The 25,655-nt window shown below is 47.0% G+C and overlaps 1 protein-coding gene, 1 long non-coding RNA gene and 3 other non-coding genes across 5 annotated transcripts in view; 2 read left to right on the top strand and 3 right to left on the bottom strand.

Moving 5' to 3' along the window:
- The window catches only part of rcsd1 (RCSD domain containing 1), a 28,247-nt gene extending 12,016 nt beyond the window's left edge, over positions 1–16,231 (top strand). Inside the window, exons 2-7 of the mRNA XM_002936239.5 lie at positions 10,911–11,012; positions 11,752–11,835; positions 12,560–12,631; positions 13,287–13,496; positions 14,524–14,997; positions 16,144–16,231. Of these exons, the coding sequence (XP_002936285.3) occupies positions 10,911–11,012; positions 11,752–11,835; positions 12,560–12,631; positions 13,287–13,496; positions 14,524–14,997; positions 16,144–16,182 (981 nt within the window). The 3' untranslated portion in view covers positions 16,183–16,231. The remainder of the gene's footprint in view (positions 1–10,910; positions 11,013–11,751; positions 11,836–12,559; positions 12,632–13,286; positions 13,497–14,523; positions 14,998–16,143) is intronic.
- LOC116408738 lies at positions 812–19,851 on the bottom strand. The gene is made up of 4 exons (XR_004221190.1): positions 17,582–19,851; positions 16,124–16,343; positions 10,866–11,018; positions 812–2,157 (listed from the first exon to the last, which is right to left on the bottom strand). It is a non-coding gene; the product is annotated as an uncharacterized LOC116408738 (long non-coding RNA).
- Positions 19,852–21,895: 2,044 nt separating this feature from the next.
- Positions 21,896–21,967, top strand: trnap-cgg. Its single transcript has one exon. It is a non-coding gene; the product is annotated as a tRNA-Pro (tRNA).
- A 1,702-nt stretch (positions 21,968–23,669) lies between these two features.
- On the bottom strand, positions 23,670–23,741 carry trnap-agg. The gene has a single exon. It is a non-coding gene; the product is annotated as a tRNA-Pro (tRNA).
- Positions 23,742–25,213: 1,472 nt separating this feature from the next.
- trnap-agg lies at positions 25,214–25,285 on the bottom strand. Its single transcript has one exon. It is a non-coding gene; the product is annotated as a tRNA-Pro (tRNA).
- Positions 25,286–25,655: the final 370 nt, after the last annotated feature.

The following is a 25,655-nucleotide window of genomic DNA, read 5'->3' as shown; positions in this document are numbered from 1 at the left end:
ATTTTCAGTTGCAAGGTGTCATATTGTATTCCCCCATTTTGGTAACACACATCCGTATCTGTTGTTCCGTTTTTCTTTCTCTTGTTATTATTTAAATATATTTTATTTTGTGACTTGGATTGGATTGTTTACATGTATGGTTTGATGTCATCACGTTTGAATCTTTGGGGGGTGTCCCACACGTTCACGTTATTGTCCGTTGGTGTTCCTGCCAAACACTGTATATAAGGTTTTTGCTCACTTGTATTTGTAACTTTGACAAAGGCTGGTGTTGCAGCCGAAAACGTCAGTTCTCTTGCCTCTATAATAAAACTTCAACACTGAACCTAAGACCTGTGTGAGCGGTACCTTTCTCCAAGCACCGGTATATATATATATATATATATATATATATATATATATAGATAGATATACTACAGTATAAATATTGGTATATATAGATATACTACAGTATAAATATTGGTATATATAGATATACTACAGTATAAATATTGGTATATATAGATATACTACAGTATAGATATTGGTATATATAGATATACTACAGTATAGATATTGGTATATATAGATATACTACAGTATAGATATTGGTATATATGCTTTATATGTAAGATATGTAAGATATAGGTTTGTATAGTTTGCATTTGAATCTGACCAAGTGAACAGTTATGTCCCATATGGTCCCCCTCAAGTCACTGATTGGTTACTGACTGCTAACAGCTTAGAGAGCTGTAAAGCAGGAAGTAGTGTTCTGGCTATTATGTTAGACATCTGCCCACTCCAGCCTTAATAGATTACAATTTTGCCCAACTAACTATATTGAAAACATTTTTTATTTTACCCAGTTTCATTTTTACACTGAACTGTTCCTTTATGGTTTAGAAGAACGGTTAAAATGAAAAACACAACGCAATGGAAATGTGGTTTACTTTCAGATGACAAAGAACATATATATACTGCCGCTTTAATATTCTGTATTAGCTAAGGGGGGGGGGGGGGGGGTGCAGCAGCTGATTTATCATTAGCAACAACCAAGCAGCGAGCTCCTCCTGTTCTATCCCGTTGCCTCTGCCACTCCCTCATGGGGCAGTCTCTGGAATCCAAGCGCTGTCTCTTTAAACATAGCACAGCTAGCTGACAGCAGGGAAGGAATGCTGGGTATGTCACTCTATATTAGACACCACGTGACTGCTTATTAGATCCTCTGTGTTGATACCACTTTGAGAGGTTATAACTGTGATTTCAGATTTATTCCCGGGCTATGTTTGCTCTCGTCCCCTTGCCACCCACCTCAACTGTCAGATTGGAGCTTAACTGTACCCTCAGCTTTGGGAAGGTCTCCTCTTTGCTTTAGAATGTCCTGCATCTCTTATAAATAGAAGTGAGCTTTCCCCCTCCCTAGGGACGCCTCCTTATTGTCTCCCACAGTAGGGATGCTCGCTGCTGACCCACATTACACAGCTGTTACATCCTCCCTTTAATCTCCAGGGACCTGGGATCCTGCCCCATGCGTTTCGCATTCAGGTGGTGGATCTTTAGAGCGCAGAGGGATCTCAGTCACTGTGAGTGGAGCCACAACAGATACCTGTAGGCACAGGGAGGAATAGAACTGCCCAAGCTATGGCCCTTGCGCTATTGCTGAATTGCAACTCCCGGTATCGCCTTGGATACTGAGACTTGCAGATCAACAACAGCTATGGCATCCCTATGGGTGGTCTGTATATCTGCAGTATTGCACTATACCAGGCTCATAGTGTTCACCATTAGTACTGCATATACCTATGCTATGTTCTGTATTGCATATACCTATGTACTCTATGTTGTATATCTATATATCTGTGCTATATTGTACATACTGTGATGCCATTGTAACATTATGCCTATTTTACTGCAAAACAATATACATTTCCATTATCCAAGAGCCCAGAGTGGGGGGAAAACAGTGTCTAGTTGGGATCTGGTGCCCTGGGTGTACTGTAGGACCCAGCGAGTGAGCTTCAGCCTATAGGGAAATGCATGAACATTGAAATTTTAGGGGGTTTTCTCATTGCCAATATGTTGTGCTGTAGTCTACTGGGTACTTACCAATATCGATCCTGTATAATACTGTGATTCCATTGTAGTGTACGGCACAATTCTGTCACTGTGACTGTATGCCTATGGGATAACAATATACAGAATCATTATCATGCCACTGAACTGTAGTGATGCTTTTATATACTGTACATAGTACAGGTATAGGACCCATTATCCAGAATGCTCGGGACCAAGGGTATTCCGGATAAGGGGTCTTTCCGTAATTTGGATCTCAATACCTTAAGTCTACCAAAAAATCAATAAAACATTAATTAAACCCAATAGGATTGTTTTGCATCCAATAAGGATTAATTATATCTTAGTTGGAATCAATTACAAGGTTCTGTTTTATTTCTACATAGAAAAAGGAAATCAGTTTTAAAATTCTGAATTATTTGATTAAAATGGAGTCTATGGGAGACGGGCATTCCGTAATTCGGAGCTTTCTGGATAACGGGTTTCCGGATAAGGGGTCCGATACCTGTACTATGTTATGTACTGCATAGTTCTATACCTCCATTGTATTTTACTGTATATTATATCTGTGATTACACCAAGCCCGGACTGGCAAGCTGTAGATTCTGGGAAATGCCAGAGGGGCTGCTATAAGATGCCATAGACAGTCACTATGTATTGGGCTGCTGGGGGGCTTCTTTGTACTTGAAATGCCAGGGCCTACTTTGAATCATAGTTGGGGCCTGGATTACATTGTAACTGTACTACAGCAGTGAGTGATACTGTACAGGTATCGGACCCCTTATCCTGAAACCCATTATCCAGAAAGTTCTGAATTACGGAAAGGCCATCTCCCATAGACTCCATTGTAATCAAATATTTCACATTTTTAAAAATGGTTTCCTTTTTCTCTGTGATAATAAAACAGTACCTGTACTTGATCCCAACTAAGATATAATTACCCCTTATTGGGGGCAGAACAGCCCTATTGGGTTTATTTCATGGTTAAATGATTCCCTTTTCTCTGTAATAATAAAACAGTACCTGTACTTGATCCCAACTAAGATATAATTACCCCTTATTGGGGCAGAACAGCCCTATTGGGTTTATTTCATGGTTAAATGATTCCCTTTTCTCTGTAATAATAAAACAGTACCTGTACTTGATCCCAACTAAGATATAATTACCCCTTATTGGGGCAGAACAGCCCTATTGGGTTTATTTAATGGTTAAATGATTCCCTTTTCTCTGTAATAATAAAACAGTACCTGTACTTGATCCCAACTAAGATATAATTACCCCTTATTGGGGGCAGAACAGCCCTATTGGGTTTATTTAATGGTTAAATGATTCCCTTTTCTCTGTAATAATAAAACAGTACCTGTACTTGACCCCAACTAAGATATAATTAACCCTTATTGGAGGCAAAACAATCCTATTGGGTTTAATTACTGTTTAAATCATTTTTTTAGTAGACTTAAGGTAGGAAATCCGAATTACGGAAAGACCATTATCCAGAAAACCCCACAGCATTCTGGAAAGCGGGTCCCATACCTGTACTGATATTCTGTTTTATGTATTATACTGTAATCATTGTTCCTTGCATCTGTTCTGTACTGGGACCCCTTGTGTCTGTATCTGAGTGAAATTATTTCCATGATCACATGGGATATAAGTAAATGCTGGGGAAGAGTAATGAGACCCCATTAACAAATTTTTGGTGCCGTGCCCAGGGATGTTTTATTTCACCCTTGTGACCTACACATTTACAATCACATGGCCGTTCCCACTGGCGCTATCACATCCCAAACCACACAGAGAATGCCATATGGAGTGGCTTCCAGTCCTTCCATCCTCCTCTGTGGAGCACTTTTAGTGGAGAATGTTAGGCCAGGGCTGTGAGCACTATTATATATATATATATTATATATATATACATACACAGGCCAATAATAACTGCCAACCAACTCAGTCCCAGTCCTGTGTATGGGACCCTCAGATGGGCCTGTCTGAAATCAGTGCTTAAAAATCCCATCGGGGTGAGAAGTGCATCTGTGCATTGATGGGGTCCCCATCCCGGCTGCCTGCATTCTGTCAATTTGATCCAGTTGTTCAGCCTAAATGAATGATCAGTTCACTCATTATCAACGGCTTTCAGCTAACCTATTGTTTCTCCTACTCCCATGTAACTGGGGGAGTCCCAAGCCGGACTTGGATTTCTTACTATTCTGATACCTACTGGGAGCTGCTATCTTGCTCCCTTCCCATTGTTCTGCTGATCGGCTGCTGGGGGTGAGGGGGGGGGGTGGATATTACTCCAACTTGCAGCGCAGCAGAAAAGTGTGACTGAGTCTGAGCTTTCAGAAGGAGCCAGCGCTACACATTAGAACTGCTTTCAGCTAACCTATTGTTCCTCCTACTCCCATGTAACTGGAGGAGTCCCAAGCCGGACTTGGATTTCTTACTATTCTGATACCTACTGGGAGCTGCTATCTTGCTCCCTTCCCATTGTTCTGCTGATCGGCTGCTGGGGGTGAGGGGGGGGGGATATTACTCCAACTTGCAGCGCAGCAGAAAAGTGTGACTGAGTCTGAGCTTTCAGAAGGAGCCAGCGCTACACATTAGAACTGCTTTCAGCTAACCTATTGTTTCTCCTACTCCCATGTAACTGGAGGAGTCCCAAGCCAGACTTGGATTTCTTACTATTGAGTGCTATTCTGATACCTACTGGGAGCTGCTATCTTGCTCCCTTCCCATTGTTCTGCTGATCGGCTGCTGGGGGTGAGGGGGGGGATATCACTCCAACTTGCAGCGCAGCAGTAAAGTGTGAGTGAAGTTTATCAGAGCACAGGTCACATGGCTGTGGCACCCTGGGAAATGAAGAATATGGCTAGCCCCATGGGAAAAACAGATTACAATGCAGGATTCTGCTGGAGAAGCTCTATTAACTGATGGGTTTTGTTTTCCATGGTTTCCCATGTCAATATTCCTATAACATTACATGACTATGATACCTGGAATTTCTCCCTACTGATTCCAATGCTGAGCACTTGGAGCCACAACTGACAACCTGCAGCCAAGGTAGAATGCCTAGCAGAGTTGGTGGGGGAGAGGATGCTGGGAAGTGTAGTCCTGCAGGCACAGACTATGCAGAAGAGAGGGTCTGCCTGGTTACTGTAGCCATTTGCTGAAGGAGCTTTTCCTATGGGGGGGGGGAAGAGCTAGACAAACTGTTCCCTAATAAGCTTATTATATACACCTCTAAGCCTGAATAAGCCACAATTCATTGGCAGCTTTCAGGCGATTACAATGGGATCAGACACTTCAGAGCTTAGAGCAGAAACTCCTCAGTATCTATTCTGTGTGTTTACAACAAAAGGTTAAACACAGTATTTAAACACAGAAGAACTTCTGGTCCTCATTGATCGCTGCTTCTTTTTTCCCAGAAGTCCCTTTGGGGAAAGGAATCAGCCAATTGCAACTTGTCAGCAACTCTAGAGGCATCTCGAGCACTGAGCCTGGTGTCCAATCAGTGTAGAGAATAGGAGCCGGCCATTTAACATGGCAACTACAGATCAGTCCGTTGCTACAGGTATGGGATCTGTTATCCAGAATGCTTGGATCCTGGGGTTTTCCGGATAAGGGATCTGTAATTTGGATCTCCATACTTTAAGTCTGCTAATAAGGGTTTGACTATGTTATTTTTCCATATAGTCCCCCATAAGTCAAGGGGTTCCCATGTAGCATTAAGACGGGGCCCCCTATACCTCCTGTGCCCCCCAACAGCTGCAAAGTCTGGCTCCTCTATAGCTTCACCCTCAAAACTGTCACTTTAATGTGTCATTAAACAGTGGATGGAATGTGCATTCCCTGTATTGACTCAGCGTGGAGCTGCAAGGTGATAGCCCAGCGGGGGGAATGCTCTTTTTATAGTCCAGGCAACTAAGCTTTAATTAATCCTAACGATCCTATATTACAGTTTAGGCTTCCAGGGCACTAGATTGCAGGGGGACCTGATCATATTATCTGCCTGTTTCGAGGAACTTGTCTATCATTTACAATATATTCTCTTGTAGGCGTCTCCGGCTATAGCCAGGCTCTGCCCTTATTGCCACACTACATCTCCCAGCAGCCTCAGTGCAGCTGTTCCTTATTCCTTTAGCTGTTTATGAATAATACTATTTCACTTATACAGTGCAATTAGATGTATGCTGCACCTTTCACTGTATATTTCATATACACCCAGTGTGACCTGAGCCTCTAGGGACAGAGGGGTAAATGGGATGATTGCACCTTTACGTGGGAGGGAGAGGGGGTGCAGAAAGGGAACCAGGGGTATCTATGTAGGTGGAGACAGAGGCAGGAGCGGGATGGAAGTAGGTAGGGCTGGAGCCAGGGAATGGGTGGAAAACAGGACAGGCAAAGGAGGTTTGATTGGAAAAATTACGGCCTTTTTGGCCTTTTTCAGCAGGATTCGGATTTGGCTGAATCCATGCTCCTGGCCAAACCGAATCACAACGCAGCACTCTTTAACCCTTACCTATACCGAACCCTTTACGAAGGATTTGGGGTTTGGCCGAATCCTGAAAATAGTGGATTCAGTGCATCCATAGAACAAAAGAAAATGAATGGAGGCAACAACAGAAGCAGCTCATTAGGAGGCAATGGGGATACAATGATTGGAGGAGGGAAGTTAAAGGGTAGGGGATGGCTGGGTAGTGGGAATGGAGAGGGAACCCTTAAGGCTATTATAGTGTATATAGTCAGTTGCTGGTGTGGCACCTATATATATGTATATATTATATATTCCCACACCTTGTGTCTCAACCCTTTCTCCTTGTAGATTGTAAGCTCTTTTGGGCAGGGCCCTCTTCTCTTGTATCGGTTATTGGGTGCTTTATATGTTACTCTGTATGTCCAATGTATGTAACCCACTTATTGTACAGCGCTGCGGGGTATGTTGGCGCTTTATAAATAAATGTTAATAATAATAATAATAGCCTTGTGCCACAGAGACATGCCTCAATTCACTGCAGAGGACAGCAGGCAGGCCAACATCCCAAGCAGGACTGGGGCCCTCAATCCCCTCCCACTGGGCCCAATACAGTTGTTTTCCAGTCAGTCTCACATGAAAGAGTCACATTAATATACAGTGACCCCCATGGCTCTGACCTTGTGATTGAATCCAGACATTTCTGAGTTTCCGAACCGGCCAAACGAGATTGTTTCCCACTCGATACAGAAGCCTTTGTAACCCAACTGGATTTCCTTCTGCGATGGCTCCAAAGAGCTGCAATCAGACGTGTCATTTCCATTACGGAATGTCTCTTCCCTTGACCTCACTTGGTGGTGTCCCATGAACGCGCCCAGTTGTCTCCATGTCCCGTGCCATGGCGATTGCTTTATCTGCCGCACAGTGATAATATTCAGAGGGTTGGCTGGGCAGCCTCGGCGCAGATAAGATTATAACTGAGAGTGAAGCATAACCAGCAATGAGGGGGTTTGGTTTTAAACAGATTTTGGGGGATCCCATCAAGGACATTGGTCCCACAATTGTTCCTGGCACTGATTATCCTGGTGCTGCCCGTAGGCTGGCATCTCCACATCCCACTCCTGCTGAGCTATTTATAATCTTTCCTGGCCAATGTGCCGGGCAAATACTGTGCAGATCAACAGCTGTTAGTATGCTGATACTGGAGCACAGTAGCAATATGATTACATCTATAATACTCTGTATGGCCAAAAGTATCCTGATGCCTGTCATTCGCAACATTCCCAAACCAAGGGGGTTATTATGAAGTTGCACCTTTGTTGGTACAACAGCCCCTACTCTTCTGGTAAGGTTCCCATTAGATGTTGGAACATTGTTGCTGGGAGTTGCTCCCATTCAGCCACAAGAGCATTAGTGAGGTTGGGCACTGATATTGGGGATCAGGCTCACAGTCGGGGGTCCGATTCATCCCACAGGGGTTCAGTTGAGTTGCCCCTCCCTTTGCTGCTTTAACTGCCCCTGCCCTTCTGGGAAGGTTCCCACTAGATGTTGGAACAGGGATGCTGGGAGTTGCTCTCATTCAGCCCCAAGAGCATTAGTGAGGTTGGGCAGTGATGTTGGGAATCAGGCTCACAGTCGGGGTTCCATCCCACAGGGGTTCAGTTGAGTTGCCCCTCCCTTTGCTGCTATAACTGCCCCTGCCCTTCTGGGAAGGTTCCCACTAGATGTTGGAACAGTGTTGCTGGGAGTTGCTCCCATTCAGCCCCAAGGGCATTAGTGAGGTTGGGCAGTGATGTTGGGAATCAGGCTCACAGTCGGGGTTCCATCCCACAGGGGTTCAGTTGAGTTGCCCCTCCCTTTGCTGCTATAACTGCCCCTGCCCTTCTGGGAAGGTTCCCACTAGATGTTGGAACAGGGTTGCTGGGAGTTGCTCCCATTCAGCCACAAGGGCATTAGTGAGGTTGGGCACTGATGTTGGGGATCAGGCTCACAGTCGGGGGTCCGATTCATCCCACAGGGGTTCAGTTGAGTTGCCCCTCCCTTTGCTGCTTTAACTGCCCCTGCCCTTCTGGGAAGGTTCCCACTAGATGGTGGAACAGGGTTGCTGGGAGTTGCTCCCATTCAGCCACAAGGGCATTAGTGAGGTTGGGCACTGATGTTGGGGATCAGGCTCAAAGTCGGGGGTCCGATTCATCCCACAGGGGTTCAGTTGGGTTGCTCCTCCCTTTGCTGTTATAACTGCCCCTGCCCTTCTGGGAAGGTTCCCACTAGATGGTGGAACAGTGTTGCTGGGAGTTGGTTCCATTCAGCCACAAGAGCATTAGTGAGGTTGGGCACTGATGTTGGGCACCAAGCCTGGTGTTCCAATTCATTTCACAAGGGTTCCGCTGGGTTGAGGTTAGTGTTCTTCCACTTTAGATTGGGTGCCATGATACTTTTTGACAGAAATGCATTCTATTGTATTATTTGGAAAAATTTGCCATTTATCTTCAGTGCTTGAGTAGAAGCCCCAGAGGAAGAACAAATAGGGTGAAGACACACAGAGCTACTAGTAGCAGCTACTTGTTGTGGCTACTGAAATAAACAATGCTGAACATTTACTAATAACTGTCTCTGTGTGTGTTTTAGCAGAGGCAATTCTCAGTATTGTCTATGGCAGGGTATTTTCTGGGGTTTAGTAGCTGTGAAAAAGTAGCTGCTACTAGTAGCCCAGTGTGTCTTCACCCATATGGCTTTCCACTACATAAGAAGCAAATCATGCAGAATCCCCTGTGCCAGGGTTCAGGAATAAAGGGGTAAAGAAGAAAATACACATGTCCATCAAGTTCAACATTCTGTCCACATTTTATAAATCCAGGTAATAGCAAAAACACCCTCTGAAACCATCTCAGATTTGCTAAAAACAGAGATCCCCCACCTTTTTTACTCATGAGCCACACAAGCATGAAAATATACTGTAAGGAACGTGATTGGCTATATGGTATCTCTATATGGATTGCAAGTCTCTGCTTGGAGTGAAACTGTGTCCGTGTGCTTCTAAAAGTTGCCTCCAAGCCAGAGATTTAAAAATGGCCGCCTACATGTTGCTCGTGAACCACTGGATGGGGATAGTGGTTTAAAAATTCCCATTCTGACTCCAAAAGGGAAATGGGCCCAGTCCCAGTCCTTGAATCAACTCTGTACTGACAGTATCAATATCAGTGTCCGTCAGTGTCGGACCAAGCTCTTTGGGTGCGATAGGAAACCTGACCAGTCCGATGACGGCCCGAGTGGGAAGTAGTAAACTGTGAGGGCCTTTACTAAGGGTAGACGACAGAAGAAGTAGGTGCCTTGCACCCCCTACCCACCGTGGCACCCTAGGCACGTGCCTCTTCTGCCTACCCCTAGTTCCGGCACTGGTAACCTTGTAGTTTCTCACTAAATAAAATGGTGTAGGCTGTTTGGACAGGAGGCAGCGGTACCCAAACATATAACCCTCTATCTATGCCACCAAGGTTACTCCGAGAGGGGGTATTATTGATCTAGGTACCCCAAACCGTAATCTTTAGCGCTTAACAGCACATCCAAGCCATACTAGTGACATAAAAAAGGAAAAGAATCTAATATACATTATAAACATACTTTCCCATAACTAAACCCAGAATTTGGCTGGGGAAGGGGGAAGAGAGATGACTTTTAAGGCCAAAAAGTCTGGAAATTTTTTGTAATTGGCTGTTGGAAGCCTTAGGGCCCTTGTTCTATTGAGTATTTAGAGAATTCTTAATATTTCAAGCACTGCCATGCTGAAGGAGCGGCGGGGAGGAGGGGACAAACAGAAATGATCTCATGAAATAATAGAGAAAAGTCACAATGGACGGAATGCTCTAAGATAAACAGTCCCCCCTCGAGGACGTGGCGAGGATGTCCCTCCTGACCTCATGTCTGAGAATTTATATTGTGCAATGTCCCTGGCACAGGAATGATAACGCGGTCCTGCTGGAGGCATCAAGAGGTTTCCCAACGAAGTTTTGGCTTTTCCCCCATTGGGTGATGAATAAATAGTGAGATATATTGTATTTCCTTGATGGGCCATGGGAAGGGAGCCAGATATAAGTACTGCTTTAGTTTACTTTCCCTTGAAATAGACATAAATGGATGAGAGTATAGCTTCCTGTGTGCCCAAACCCCTAGGAAGCACCATGGGTACCCCTGGCTTGGGACTTGAACCCTAAAACTCACCGGGGATCTTCTGCATTGGACTAATGGGCCGCATTACTGCAGCCAATGTCCAACCATAGGTAACAGAACACTGCACAGCTCTGGTTTGCCATGTAATGCGTTTTCATTTATACATTATATTTACCCTAATATATCCATTGGATTGCATGAATTCCCATTTGTGCCGCAGGGGAAACCAGTGGATGTCGGTTCAGCGGAGGAGACCCCAGTTCCATCTGTGGCAAAGCTTGCTGGGATATTTGGGGAGCAGCGCAACACCCCAAGGAAAGAGGTAACCCTGCAAAACAAATGGAGAATGTGTGTTTCTTTGCCTATTTAATGGAACGTACAGGAAGAAACCCAAAGCATTTATGAAATAATAATGACATTGCTGCAAGAAGCAAATGGCGATGTTTGTGCGCTGGGCGTCCCGGCTGCATAGGATCAGGGCTCGGGACGTTTTCATTAATAGCTTAGTCCAGCAGGAACTGTCAGTGTTTGTGTTATGGGGGGGGGGGGGCAGATACGTTAGATATAGGAATGACGCAGAGAAACAGTCTGAGCAACTCTGCAGCTGGGCCTGAATTTATCAGTCTTTGCGGTTTAAGAACTATTTGGCTGTTTCTCTCCCCCAGGGTGAAACGTAAAGGGGAAATCGACCAAAAAACAGTTTTCTGCCTTATTCAGCCTGGCAGTGCCACAGCTTCTGGTTGGGTGCAAGAGACATAGCACTGAGGCCTGTGCAACCAGGGATTTCTGTAGTTTGCTTCTCCTTCTTTATCCATAGCACAGCTTCCTGCTGCAGAGCAAAGGTGGCCTTACACAGGCAGATTTCAGCCCGTGTAAGGCAGCTTATCTGGCCATGTATGGGCACCACCGACAGGCACCCCCTGACCAATATCTGGCTTGAGGGTTTATAGCTATGTGTAAATGTCATTGCTCGACAGCGGTGTCTGTGTGCTTATATTTCTGCACTGCTGGTTCTCACTGGTGAGTATTGCTGATTGATAAGTCACTGAATCTCTTTCTAGATACCTCCCCAAAAACCAACTCGAAGGAAACCCCCCTGCTCCCTGCCCTTGCACAAGCCCGAGGTTGTACACAATGACGGAGAGGTAAGTTCCACTATGTAACCCCCATGTCTACAGTTAAAAGGTTCCTGGACTGAGTTGCCCCCTCACCCCCTACAACAAGACATATGAAAAGTCCCCTTTCCCATGGCTGCACAGTAGTACCTGTAGTCTGCAGCACGCATTAACCTCATGTGTCATGGCCTCTTGCACCCCTTAGTAGTTTTACACTTCTGCCAGGGGACACAGTAAATGCCCCCAAAGATCCTGGATCTATTACAATGCAGTCCAATTAAAAAAATAGGTGGTTTGCCACCTCTGGTGAGAAATGGTACTGCAGTTCAAATATATAACTATTTTGTAATAACATTATCATGATTTTTTAAACTATGAAGCAAAGTAACCCTATTAAATAGGCATAGTGCTGCTGTGCCACATATGCACCCCAAAGCAGGGCCGCCATCAGAAACTTTGGGGCCCCACATACGTTATTTATATGGGGCCCCCCATGAACACAAGCATGTAGTACCAAAATTTCATTGGGGGTGAGTGGTGTTTGCCCTTCTCTGCATTGTCTTTTGCTTCTATGCAAGTCACCTAAGTTTCTACGCAAGTTACGTCAGTTGCTAGGCAACTTTTGCTTAAGTTACGCAATTTGCGTAAGTTTTAACGTAACCTCACATGTAACTTTCGCAATTTATGTAAGTTTTGTGACCTGAAAACAAAAGTCTGACTGCATTTTATTCAGTTTGTTCCCTTTTGTATCTAGCGAGTCTCCCCGCCAGCTTGTGTGCAGCCCAAAATCAAAGTGAAAAGTTCTCCCCGTATAGAGAAGCTTCAGGTGAGTGACATGGGGTTCCCTGGTATCTCTAGTACGCTGCAGAGAGTAATATTCTGAGACAATTTGCAATTGGTCTTAATTTTTTATCATTTGTCGTTTTTTTAGTTATTTCCTTTTCAGTTCAGAAGCTCTCCAGTTCTGTGTCAGTGGTGATTTGGTTGCTAGGGCCCAAGTTACCTTAGCAACCAGGGAGTGGTTTAGGTCAGAGACTGATATATGAATAGGGGAGGGGCTGAATAGAAAAGAAAGTTAAAAAAGTAACAATAACAATAAAACTGGAGTCTCACAGAGCAATAGTTTTTTGGTTGCCAGGGTCAGTGACCCCCATTTAAAAACTGCAAAGATAATACATTTTTGAGCTCCAAGGAGAATATTTAACCCTCTCACTTGGGCGGGTCACTTAACGGATCTTTGCTCATAATGGCCAATCAAGACTGAGGCCAAAGTGAGTACATACAAACATACAGCACTTGCTCAGGGAAGACAATGATGCACTTTTGCACCAGTGGTACTTTGTCCTTGGGGCAAGGGTGCCCTCTGCTGGGGAGAAATATGTTGGCAAGTCACAGTAGGACATGTTACAGGCTAGAAATGTGTGTGTGCCTATAGGCTGTACATTCCTACATAACAAATTCTTCCTTTGTAACCCTTACAGGCCAATTTGGCTTTTCAACCAGTTGTGTTTCTACCAGGGGGCATAGGGTCGCCGAAGAGCCCCGGCCTGAAAGTGATGACCTCTCCGTTCAGCAGCCCCCCATTAACTCCCGGCAGCCCAGGGATCCAACCTCGTTCCAGCGAATCAGACGAAGGTCCTGTCAGTTTTGAAAAACCACCAGAGGGCGCCCATACCCTGAGTACCGCTAAGGTGATGCTTCACAATATACTAATTACTAATCACAAAGCTCCTATCGTATTGGCTGTTCCTTTTTCTAGGGAGGTTTATACAGAGTGTGAGCCACAAAAGGGCCCTGTTGGCTTTTTCATCATTGGGTGCAAGATGGGTCAGTGGGGGTCATTTATCAACACTGGACAAAGCTGCATATGGGCAGTAACCCATAGCAACCAGTGATTGGCTTTTTCAGCCAGCTGCAGGTGGAACAGTGAACGCAACAGTTCCATTGGTTGTCATGGGTTACTGACCAGGAGCAAATTTGCCCAGTGTTGATAAATTCCCCAAATATATGTGTAACAGATAAACACATTTAGTCCTGTCTGTACTTTAATTGCAAAGGCAGTCTTGAACATAAGTCTGGAAACCTGCTGTACATTGTAACTGCTAAACTGAGCTTAGATCAGAGGAATAATGTGTTAGCAAACTGATGGTATGAGCACCCCAAATCTCCCCCTATCTGACCCCCCCCATAATTCATAACAAAGTTACAGATATATAGAAACATTGGGGTAACAGTCACCCTGCTATAGTTCCAGGGGTACCCAGGGCACAAATAAGCACTCACCCCAAATCCCCCCCTAACTGGCCTTCAGGCTGGGCCCCCTTAGCCCATAACAAGGTTACAGATATATAGAAACATTGGGGTAACAGTCACCCCGCTATAGTTCCAGGGGTACCCAGGGCACAAATAAGCACTCACCCCCAAATCCCCCCCTAACTGGCCTTCAGGCTGGGCCCCCTTAGCCCATAACAAGGTTACAGATATATAGAAACATTGGGGTAACAGTCACCCCGCTATAGTTCCAGGGGTACCCAGGGCACAAATAAGCACTCACCCCAAATCCCCCCCTAACTGGCCTTCAGGCTGGGCCCCCTTAGCCCATAACAAGGTTACAGATATATAGAAACATTGGGGTAACAGTCAACCCGCTATAGTTCCAGGGGTATAAATAAGCACCCCAAGATAGCAGAGATACTGATGTGTATTTTCACTGTGCAGCTTCGTACAAAAGGCTCCATAAAGCGCAGACCCCCGAGCCGAAGGTTCCGCAAATCCCAGACAGAGTTTGGGACGGAGGATGAAGTAGATACAAGTAAAACTCCAAAAGAAAATGGGGAGAAACCCCAAGAAACAGATGATGTGTTTGACCCAAAGGGAAAGCAGAACATGGAGGAGTCGGTCACTGAGACCCAGGAGGAAACACCAAACCCAACGGGAGATTCAGCAGAGAAAAGTGAAGCAGAAGAGTCAGGGGATGGGAAGGTGACGGAAGAGAAAGGGGAGTCAGAAGTAAATAAGGAAGAGGGAGATACTAAAAAGGACTGTGAAAAAGAAACCACAATAAATGAATCAGATCCCAAAGAGCCGACCATTACACCTACGGGTTCAACCAACATGGAACCCACAGGGGAGAAGCCATGTGACCTGCCGGGAAAGGATACGGATGTAGTAGGGAGTAAATCTAGTGGAGAGGTAAGTAGAATAAATGCACATCTACTATTCCTTATAACTGCCTCTATATACTGGCATCGTTTTATGATATCTCTCTGTACAGGCTATGAGCAAACTTAGGGGGCTGTTCCTGCTGAATTGTGCTTAGTACAGGGGAATCCCTATGTACCATAGTTTTATGGTATCTCTCTGTACAGGCTATGAGCAAACTTAGGGGGCTGTTCCTGCTGAATTGTGCTTAGTACAGGGGAATCCCTATGTGCCATAGTTTTATGGTATCTCTCTGTACAGGCTATGAGCAAACTTAGGGGGCTGTTCCTGCTGAATTGTGCTTAGTACAGGGGAATCCCTATGTGCCATAGTTTTATGGTATCTCTCTGTACAGGCTATGGGCAAACTTAGGGGGCTGTTGCTGCTGAATTGTGCTTAGTACAGGGGAATCCCTATGTGCCATAGTTTTATGGTATCTCTCTGTACAGGCTATGAGCAAACTTAGGGGGCTGTTGCTGCTGAATTGTGCTTAGTACAGGGGAATCCCTATGTGCCATAGTTTTATGGTATCTCTCTGTACAGGCTATGGGCAAACTTAGGGGGCTGTTCCTGCTGAATTGTGCTTAGTACAGGGGAATCCCTATGCTGCTATAGTTTTATGGTATCTCTCTGTACAGGCTATGGGCAAACTTAGGGGGCTGTTCCTGCTGAATTGTGCTTTAGCAGAGGCAATTCTCAGTATTGTCTATGGCAGGGGATTTTCGGGAGATTAGTAGCCATTAAAAAGTAGTTGCCACTAGTAGCTCTGTGTGTCTTCACCCTAAGATCTGCTCATTTGGCGACCTCACCTAAGGTGGGTGATATTGCGCTACTTTGATCGTTTGGTACTAGGGCCAAACAATATAATTAAGATGGCAGGTATATGGGCCATCAGACTGCATCCTCAATTTGATAGGAAAATCAAACCTGCCCCATCAAGAAGTGGGCGTATTTAGGCCAGATATTGGTCGGGTAAGCCCATGGGCCATACATGGGCAGATAAGCAGCCAAATTGGTCTGAAGAACCTGAATTGGCGGCTGAGATCTGCCCGTGTATGGCCACCTTACGGCCCAATAAATAAACAAGGTATTCTGTTCCCCTATAGAAGGTGCTTACCCTGTTTCCCTTCCATTTAGGATGAACTGGAGAAAGAGAAGCCTCAAAGTGAACAATAACGGAGGCCATATCCCATTGGTGGCTAAAGCTTGGCTCAATTCTCTGCTGTGTTCCCAGCAATGACTTTGTACAAACACGGATGGTGAGTGGGATCCTCCTTGTGGGAATTCTGAGTAGGTCCGACCTCCGAGTGTAGGAATCACCAGTGAGACTGTTCCTGCTGAGAGATAAATAAGTAACTCAATGGAGGGAGGAGCCAAATGCTGCAGCGCATATTCTACTTGTCAGTATTTACTAACTGTCGTTATTTATCATTTTGGAACGAGTCGGCGGATCTTGCCCGGCGCTGCTTTATAATGGGACGGAAGATCGGCAATATCCACAGCACAAAGTATTATGGGCTCACTGCTACTTTACATAGATCTGGGCGTGCTTTACCCTCAATGGTCAGATGATACATTCAAAGAGTAGGTCAGGTTTGTTTATTGAGTACACATGGACAGCCCTATGAATGACGGCAATCAATGGCGGTTTCTTTGGCAAAACACCAGACTGCAAGGAGGAGACGTCTGATTATTAACCCACCCTCTATTCAGCATCAGGGTGCCATAAAGACTTATATTAAAGGAGAAGGAAAGGTAGAAACCAAGTAAGCTTTATCAGAAAGGTCTGTGTAAATACAGCCATAAGCACTCACAGAGTCCTCTATCCAAAGAAACACAGGATTTCTTGTCTCCTTCATGTTCATCGTTATCAGACTTCCTCTCTTTTAGGGCTCCTTCGGGTTTGGGGCTTGAGTCTGCCCAGTTCTCTCCTCTCTCCCTCCCATAAGAACTCACTCCCCCCTCCCTTAGGAATGTGTGATCTGAGCTTCCAACGGCTATAACTGCAGCAGGAAGCTACCAAGACCAAGCTAAAATGGCAGCTGTAACCGGAGGGAGCTTCTAGGGCTCTTTACTCAGATATAGTAAAGCTTTCTGCTGAATAAATATATTGTTCTAGGTGGCTCTAATGTGGTGAATCCATTGGTAGTAAAATGCCAAAATGACTTTCCTTCTCCTCTAATAACATGGTCTTCTGGAAATATCTCTGAAGGCTTCAGGTAACGCCCATGTCCTTAGTAAGGGCAATAAGACCACAGAAGGAACCAATCGTCTGCAGCTCCCCAAGCTTCCATCTTGTTCAGTCAAGGTCCTCATTAGCTGCTACATGTAGACTAGTGTTTCTTTCTAGTGTTTCGGTGCAAGTCATTTCACCCAGCACCACCAATGTGTTCCCAAACATGTCTATCCTACTGCGCACATAGCCTCAGATAGTGCTGCTTTTACATACAAAAACATAAGAAATGGGTTATTGAGACTTTGTGGTCCATCATGGCAATATCCGGAGATTAATTGGCTTCACCCAACAGTTGCCACATTTGAGGCATCTAGAAAGTAGGTTAGAAGATGGCCTTACCTTTATTTGGCAATCATTGCCTAACGTGGGGCCTTTGCCGATGCACCACCCAACGAGGACCTCATCTGGTGGGATTTACAGCCTTTTTTTGATGGATAGCCATACAGGCCTTGAGAAGGCAACAGTTAGTTCTGAAAACAGATTGTTTTCAAAATCTACTATTTTGTATACATTTTTTTTCCTCGTTATGCCCACAAGGTTATCTCCAGGTTGGGTCAGGAGAGACACCTAGAAAAGCCCGGCCTACTTGCACTGATTCAGGTAACCGTTCCCTGAGCCAATGACTCGTATACACACCTAGTGAATCAGATCACTGATCAGACGTGATTGATCAATTTGTGCGTTTCTAACCTGACCCGGGAACCCGCTAGGCTCTTTTCCTGCCCCCGCATCTAACGGCAAATTGTGCGTTTCTAACCTGACCCGGGAACCCGCTAGGCTCCTTCCCTGTCCCCGCCCCTAACGGCAAGTTGTGTGTTTCTAACCTGACCCGGGAACCCGCTAGGCTCCTTCCCTGTCCCCGCCCCTAACGGCAAGTTGTGTGTTTCTAACCTGACCCGGGAACCCGCTAGGCTCCTTCCCTGTCCCCGCCCCTAACGGCAAGTTGTGTGTTTCTAACCTGACCCAGGAACCCGCTAGGCTCCTTCCCTGTCCCCGCCCCTAACGGCAAGTTGTGTGTTTCTAACCTGACCCAGGAACCCGCTAGGCTCCTTCCCTGCCCCCACCCCTAACGGCAAGTTGTGTGTTTCTAACCTGACCCAGGAACCCGCTAGGCTTCTTCCCTGCCCCCGCCCCTAACGGCAAGTTGTGTGTTTCTAACCTGACCCAGGAACCAGCTAGGCTCCTTCCCTGTCCCCGCCCCTAACGGCAAGTTGTGTGTTTCTAACCTGACCCAGGAACCCGCTAGGCTCCTTCCCTGTCCCCGCCTCTAACGGCAAGTTGTGTGTTTCTAACCTGACCCGGGAACCCGCTAGGCTCCTTCCCTGCCCCCACCCCTAACGGCAAGTTGTGTGTTTCTAACCTGACCCGGGAACCCGCTAGGCTCCTTCCCTGCCCCCACCCCTAACGGCAAGTTGTGTGTTTCTAACCTGACCCGGGAACCCGCTAGGCTTCTTCCCTGCCCCCGCCCCTAACGGCAAGTTGTGTGTTTCTAACCTGACCCAGGAACCAGCTAGGCTCCTTCCCTGTCCCCGCCCCTAACGGCAAGTTGTGTGTTTCTAACCTGACCCAGGAACCCGCTAGGCTCCTTCCCTGTCCCCGCCTCTAACGGCAAGTTGTGTGTTTCTAACCTGACCCGGGAACCCGCTAGGCTCCTTCCCTGCCCCCACCCCTAACGGCAAGTTGTGTGTTTCTAACCTGACCCGGGAACCTGCAAAACCAGCAGTGAGCGGATCAACCAAGTCAGGGGGAGAAAATCTTTTAACTGGGGTAATGGGGGGGATGAGAGAATTGATCCAGGTACCCAGACAGTCAGTGAGTCGGGGACTATCCGCCCAAAACCCAAGGCCCCCTTACCACTGACCACTACAACATACGGGGCCCCACGGCAAAATGCGTTTAGGGGCCCTTAAACTTTTTGGCATTTTTGATGGAATTGCTTATCAGTCAGTGCCCCTCTAGGACCCACTATACCTCCCGGACCCCCATACTTTAAAGGCATTCAACCTGAGGCCGGACTGACCAACTTCTATATATACATCCCATTTCCGACTCACTCCATTTTATAGTGCTGGGATTTCTCAGGTTCAGAATTCATACATTTACTTGTTTACCTGTCTGTCCTATCACATAGGGGGATCATTCTCAAAGCTCAAATGTGTGTTTCAGCGCCTAATGGCATCAATTCATATTAATTCCTGTGTCATTAGCCCAATGTGACTGTACCCCCCAGTTTAACTATTTATCCTACAGAATTTAGGGCAGAGATTTCCTGCCTTCAGCTTTCTACACGCGGGTAAAGCGTCTCCTACCTGATATGGGGGGGCGAGTGGCTTATATTGTGTTGTGCGAATATTCTTCTTTGGAATTATACAAGGTAAAGAGCTGCTTCCATTGAGCTCAATCTGAACGTTTTGTTTATAAACATAAAAAGAAAACTTGACTGTAAATGAAAGAGAAAATAAACGCAAATCATTTGTACAGATCTGTGTCATTCATCCTTCATTCTGTGTCGGCCTCTCCCTTCCTATGCTCTCACAAATCTCCTGGAATTATGTATCACTCATGTATTATAAGGGATACTGTACCCCCTACTGTAAATGATAAGGATATTAGCAGTCACTGAGGGTTCTGTGCCCATATAAAGGCACAAGGCTGCAGGCTGAGTTATACAGGGAACTCTGAGTATCACTCATGTATTATAAGGGATACTGTACCCCCTACTGTAAATGATAAGGATATTAGCAGTCACTGAGGGGTTCTGTGCCCATATAAAGGCACAAGGCTGCAGGCTGAGTTATACAGGGAACTCTGAGTATCACTCATGTATTATAAGGGATAATGTACCCCCTACTGTAAATGATAAGGATATTAGCAGTCACTGAGGGGTTCTGTGCCCCCCATATAAAGGCACAAGGCTGCAGGCTGAGTTATACAGGGAACTCTGAGTATCACTCATGTATTATAAGGGATAATGTACCCCCTACTGTAAATGATAAGGATATTAGCAGTCACTGAGGGGTTCTGTGCCCATATAAAGGCACAAGGCTGCAGGCTGAGTTATACAGGGAACTCTGAGTATCACTCATGTATTATAAGGGATAATGTACCCCCCTACTGTAAATGATAAGGATATTAGCAGTCACTGAGGGGTTCTGTGCCCCCCATATAAAGGCACAAGGCTGCAGGCTGAGTTATACAGGGAACTCTGAGTATCACTCATGTATTATAAGGGATAATGTACCCCCCTACTGTAAATGATAAGGATATTAGCAGTCACTGAGGGGTTCTGTGCCCCCCATATAAAGGCACAAGGCTGCAGGCTGAGTTATACAGGGAACTCTGAGTATCACTCATGTATTATAAGGGATAGTGTACCCCCTACTGTAAATGATAAGGATATTAGCAGTCACCGAGGGGTTCTGTGCCCCCCATATAAAGGCACAAGGCTGCAGGCTGAGTTATACAGGGAACTCTGAGTATCACTCATGTATTATAAGGGATAGTGTACCCCCTACTGTAAATGATAAGGATATTAGCAGTCACCGAGGGGTTCTGTGCCCATATAAAGGCACAAGGCTGAGTGGGACTATATAAAGGTAGGCAGTTAACCTGTTCCTTCTGTAATAACGATATTAACGCAGGAAAGAGAGGGTAAGAAGTATAGGAAGGATATGTTTGGAGCCCAGACACGGATGATGGGGGCCCCCCAGCAGAGCTCCTGGCTTTGCCGCACAAGCACAGAGGGAGCGGGTCACGGTGGGAGACAAGGGCCGTTACTTTTAAGCAGTTGGTCGGTTTACAAAACTGGAAACTATGGAGAGAGAAGCAGAGAGTCAGTGAGTTACTGGGAGGAATGGCGGCCGCTACTGTGTGACTGTACGAAGCCCCCACACAGACGAGCGAGAGGTATTATTGGCAATGTCAGTGCATGAAGGTAGGACGGGGGGGGGGGTGACGGGTCTCCATAACCAGACTTCAGTCTGACAAGGGAGCTGAACGTTTCTCTACATCAAGCGTTCCCCCCATTAGGAATTGCACTGAACCGCGGCCACATTGCTACACCCATTTACAATCCCTGCGCCACACAGACAGCGGCTCGGCGGCCACATTGCTACACCCACTTATAATCCCTGCGCCACACAGACAGCGGCTCGGCGGCCATATTGCTACACCCACTTACAATCCCTGCGCCACACAGACAGCGGCTCGGCGGCCATATTGCTACACCCACTTACAATCCCTGCGCCACACAGACAGCGGCTCGGCGGCCATATTGCTACACCCATTTATAATCCCTGCACCACACAGACAGCGGCTCGGCGGCCATATTGCTACACCCACTTATAATCCCTGCACCACACAGACAGCGGCTCGGCGGCCATATTACTACACCCGCCAATCTTCGCAGCGCCACACCAACATTACCGGAAAGAACTAGGCCGGCACAGCTCATCCCTTACCCAAACATCTCTTTCCTCTATACGTTATTAATATCGTAGCCTCCAAACAACGCCTGCTTATAAAGGAGCGAACGCGTCTTCCCCTAGACAGCCGCCTCAGCGGGAGTACCAAGATGGCGGAGCGGAAGTCTTGCTGGAGCGCTCGGCATGTGACGAGTTAAAGAACTGATGGCGCTAAGGAAATCTAGCAGGCGGCTCGTTGGTCTAGGGGTATGATTCTCGCTTCGGGTGCGAGAGGTCCCGGGTTCAAATCCCGGACGAGCCCTAGGTTTTTAGCTCCACAGAGCGGTTTTTTATTTTGCTCTCATCATGAGGCTTTGAGTTCTCGAACGGCGCACAGGAATGGCGCTATTGGTGCAGACTGAGCGCCTGGGCTCCCCACTCATTCCCTGCAGATAGCTCCTAGGCATCACTGCCACACGGAAACAATGCGCTGATTTATTATCTCCATGCAGCGCTCAGTGTGGGGCAGACCTGTACCCCTAAAGCCTGGCCATGCACCCCATATAAATAGAACTGGAGGGGAAATAGCATACCACGCCCACTTTTGTGGCCACGCCCCAATTACCACACCCCATTTTTTAAAAAAATACCCCTTTTATATAGATGAAATGGCGGGATCAGACGCAAATGTGCTATACCCTCATACTGTACTACCTAAGGGAACCAATATAGCAACTCCTAGTAGCCCCCCCATACACAGTGTTCCCCCCATACACAGTAGCCCCCCCATACACAGTGTTCCCCCCATACACAGGAGCCCCCCCATACACAGGAGCCCCCCCATACACAGTGTTCCCCCCATACACAGTGTTCCCCCCATACACAGTGTTCCCCCCATACACAGGAGCCCCCCCATACACAGGAGCCCCCCCATACACAGTGTTCCCCCCATACACAGTGTTCCCCCATACACAGTGTTCCCCCCATACACAGGAGCCCCCCCATACACAGGAGCCCCCCCATACACAGTGTTTCCCCCCATACACAGTAGCCCCCCCATACCAGGAGCCCCCATACACAGTGTTCCCCATACACAGTAGCCCCCCCATACACAGTGTTCCCCCATACACAGTAGCCCCCATACACAGTGTTCCCCCCATACACAGGAGCCCCCCCATACACAGTGTTCCCCCCATACACAGTAGCCCCCCCATACACAGTGTTCCCCCCATACACAGTAGCCCCCCATACACAGTAGCCCCCCATACACAGTGTTCCCCCATACACAGTAGCCCCCCCATACACAGTGTTCCCCCCATACACAGTAGCCCCCCCATACACAGTAGCCCCCATACACAGTAGCCCCCCCATACACAGTAGCCCGCCCCATACACAGTAGCCCCCCCATACACAGTGTTCCCCCATACACAGTAAGCCCCCCCATACACAGTGTCCCCCTATACACAGTAGCCCCCTATACACAGTAGCCCCCCATAGACAGTAGCCCCCCATACACATTAGCCCCCCCCCACACAGTGTCCCCCCATACACAGTGCCTCCATCCATACATGCTTCTGCTTCAGCGGCTTCTCTCTATATGCGGCTCCTTGTTGGGCGGAGCCAGGCCCTGTTATAAGGTTGCGCCCCTGGGTACGTGTGACGTCAATACGCACGGGCGCAACCTTATAAAAGGGCCTGGCTCCGCCCAACAAGGAGCCGCATATAGAGAGAAGCCGCTGAAGAAGAGGAGTAACGCCTGACTGCAGCCAGCGCATCCCTCTGTCAGGGATAGTTCCATTACGGAAATGCGGGACATTCATGGAACTATCCGGGACAGCGGGATGCGCTGCGGAAAGCGGGACAGTTGGGCGGTATGAAATAGTATAGTGGGGGTAACAGCTACCAGCAGCCCTGACTGTAATAAATCATGAGGGGGGCCCTTGGGGGGTTTTGCTTAGGGCCCCTGCCATTGTCTGTGTGATGCCACAACTTTATATCACCACATTAACGTTATAACAAAACCAGGGCTCGTCCGGGATTTGAACCCGGGACCTCTCGCACCCTAAGCGAGAATCATACCCCTAGACCAACGAGCCGCTTGTTTCCTCTATTTCCTTACGTAATTCACTAAAAGCAAATAAATACTAATACTCCTGGTCAGGGTTGGCGGGTTTTCTGACAAATTCGGCTACTAATTTAGAGCCCAGGTGGAAGTACAAACCCGCCAAGGTACAGATTTGGGCTGTTTTTTGGAGCCTTGGTGGGTTTGTTGTTTGGAGACTAGTCACAGTTTTATTCCTCTGACATGCCTGTCCCACTGCATGCTGGGTAATGTAGTTTGTATGCTGGGTAATGTAGTTTGTATCTAGCAATTAGCCTACAGCTAGGATTAATATAAAACTACAATACCCAGCATGCAATTGGACAGTATAGCCCAGCGGTCCTCAAACTACGGCCCGCGGGCCAGGTCCGGCCCCCCCAGGGGAATTTACCCGGCCCCCTGCTGCGTCCTCACAGGAGGACTCAGTGGGGAGAGGGACTGGGGAGCTGAGAGGGAGGACGGATGGCTGAGCGGGGGGAACTAGAACAGGTAGGACTCAGCGGGAGGGTGGACTGGACGGACGAACGGAGCGGGGAGGGGTTGGGGGGGAATGCGACCAGTTTGGACCACAGTTTGCCGCCGCCGGGGGGTGGATTTGGGGGGGAATGCGACCAGTTTGGGTCACAGTTTGAAGCCGCCGATGGAGGGGGAGTAGCGTGGTGGTGGTGGTCCAGCCCCCCAACAGTCTTAGGGGCCCTTGATACGGCCCCTTGGTTCAGATGTTTGAGGACCCCTGGTATAGACAGAGGCTCCCATTTCTATTCTATTCAGGCTCAACCTGTCTGCTCTATAACCTGCTCCCTGCTCTATATGTGTGGGGGGGGGGCTGCCATTTGTTACTTTCTGCAGTTGATCCTTAAGCTATAACTCTCAGGATCTCTTGGGGCTGCTGGGAGTTGTAGTTCAACGCACCCATATGTATATCATATCTGCAACATTATACACTTTACAAAGGCAGGTTTTTGCATTTTTTTCATTGCACATTGGGCTATTTTTGGGCAACTTTCAAAGTGGCTTTTGGCTAGTTTGGGGCTGGTTTTAGAACTGACTGGTTTGGGAAAATAAATCTGGCAACCCTGCAGCTGATAGAGCTCGGCTCCCACAAGCCTCTCTAAAGAAAGCCAACGCTGCCAAGTCTTAAGGTCCCCATACACTATAAGATCCGCTCGCTTAGCGATGTCACCAAGGGACCGACATCGGCAGCTTCTATCGGCCCATGTATTGGGGCCTTTAGTCACATGTTAGATTTTTACCAATCGGCGGTCTCAACGTCACTTTCCACCAGGAAATCGCTATAAGTGTTGGCGGTAAATACTTCATAAGCGCCCGCAGCGCCAGGTAGGTAGGAAGTACGTTCGCTATGAATCATGGGAAGCGTAATAAGTAATGGAAAGGCAGTGGGTGCAATAAGGAGATTGTATTCATCAGTTTTACTTCTACTGCCGCCAATACGTTGGGCAAAAAGGAGGGCTCGTCCGGGATTTGAACCCGGGACCTCTCGCACCCTAAGCGAGAATCATACCCCTAGACCAACGAGCCACCGTGTGTTAAAATTAAAGATTTTTATATAAGAAATACTGTTCATAATGGCTCCCTAAACCATAAGTGTCCAGTTTGCGCAAAAGGGTTGCAGGTTGCACTCGTCTTTAGTTCAATCATCGCAAGATATGCACAAAGCAAGCGATATATCAATGTTTTTAAGGCGCAAGAGGGCGCTGAGTGGACTTGTTGAAAGCCACAGGTGCATTCTGGGTGTTGTAGTTCGATAAGAGCAGCAAACTACCCAGTCTCTGTGACGTCCGCGCCTAATAGACACGCCTCCACATCTGTCCACCTATTGGACAATCTGTCCCAGCCTATCTCGCACCTAAACCAATGAAGAGTCAAAGATGTCCAGGTGTGAGTGACA

Source organism: Xenopus tropicalis, chromosome 2, assembly GCF_000004195.4.
Source record: "Xenopus tropicalis strain Nigerian chromosome 2, UCB_Xtro_10.0, whole genome shotgun sequence".
In the NCBI taxonomy this organism is placed as follows: domain Eukaryota; kingdom Metazoa; phylum Chordata; class Amphibia; order Anura; family Pipidae; genus Xenopus; species Xenopus tropicalis.
The sequence above is the reverse complement of the archived record's forward strand: the minus strand, read 5'-3'. Positions and strand labels throughout refer to the sequence as shown.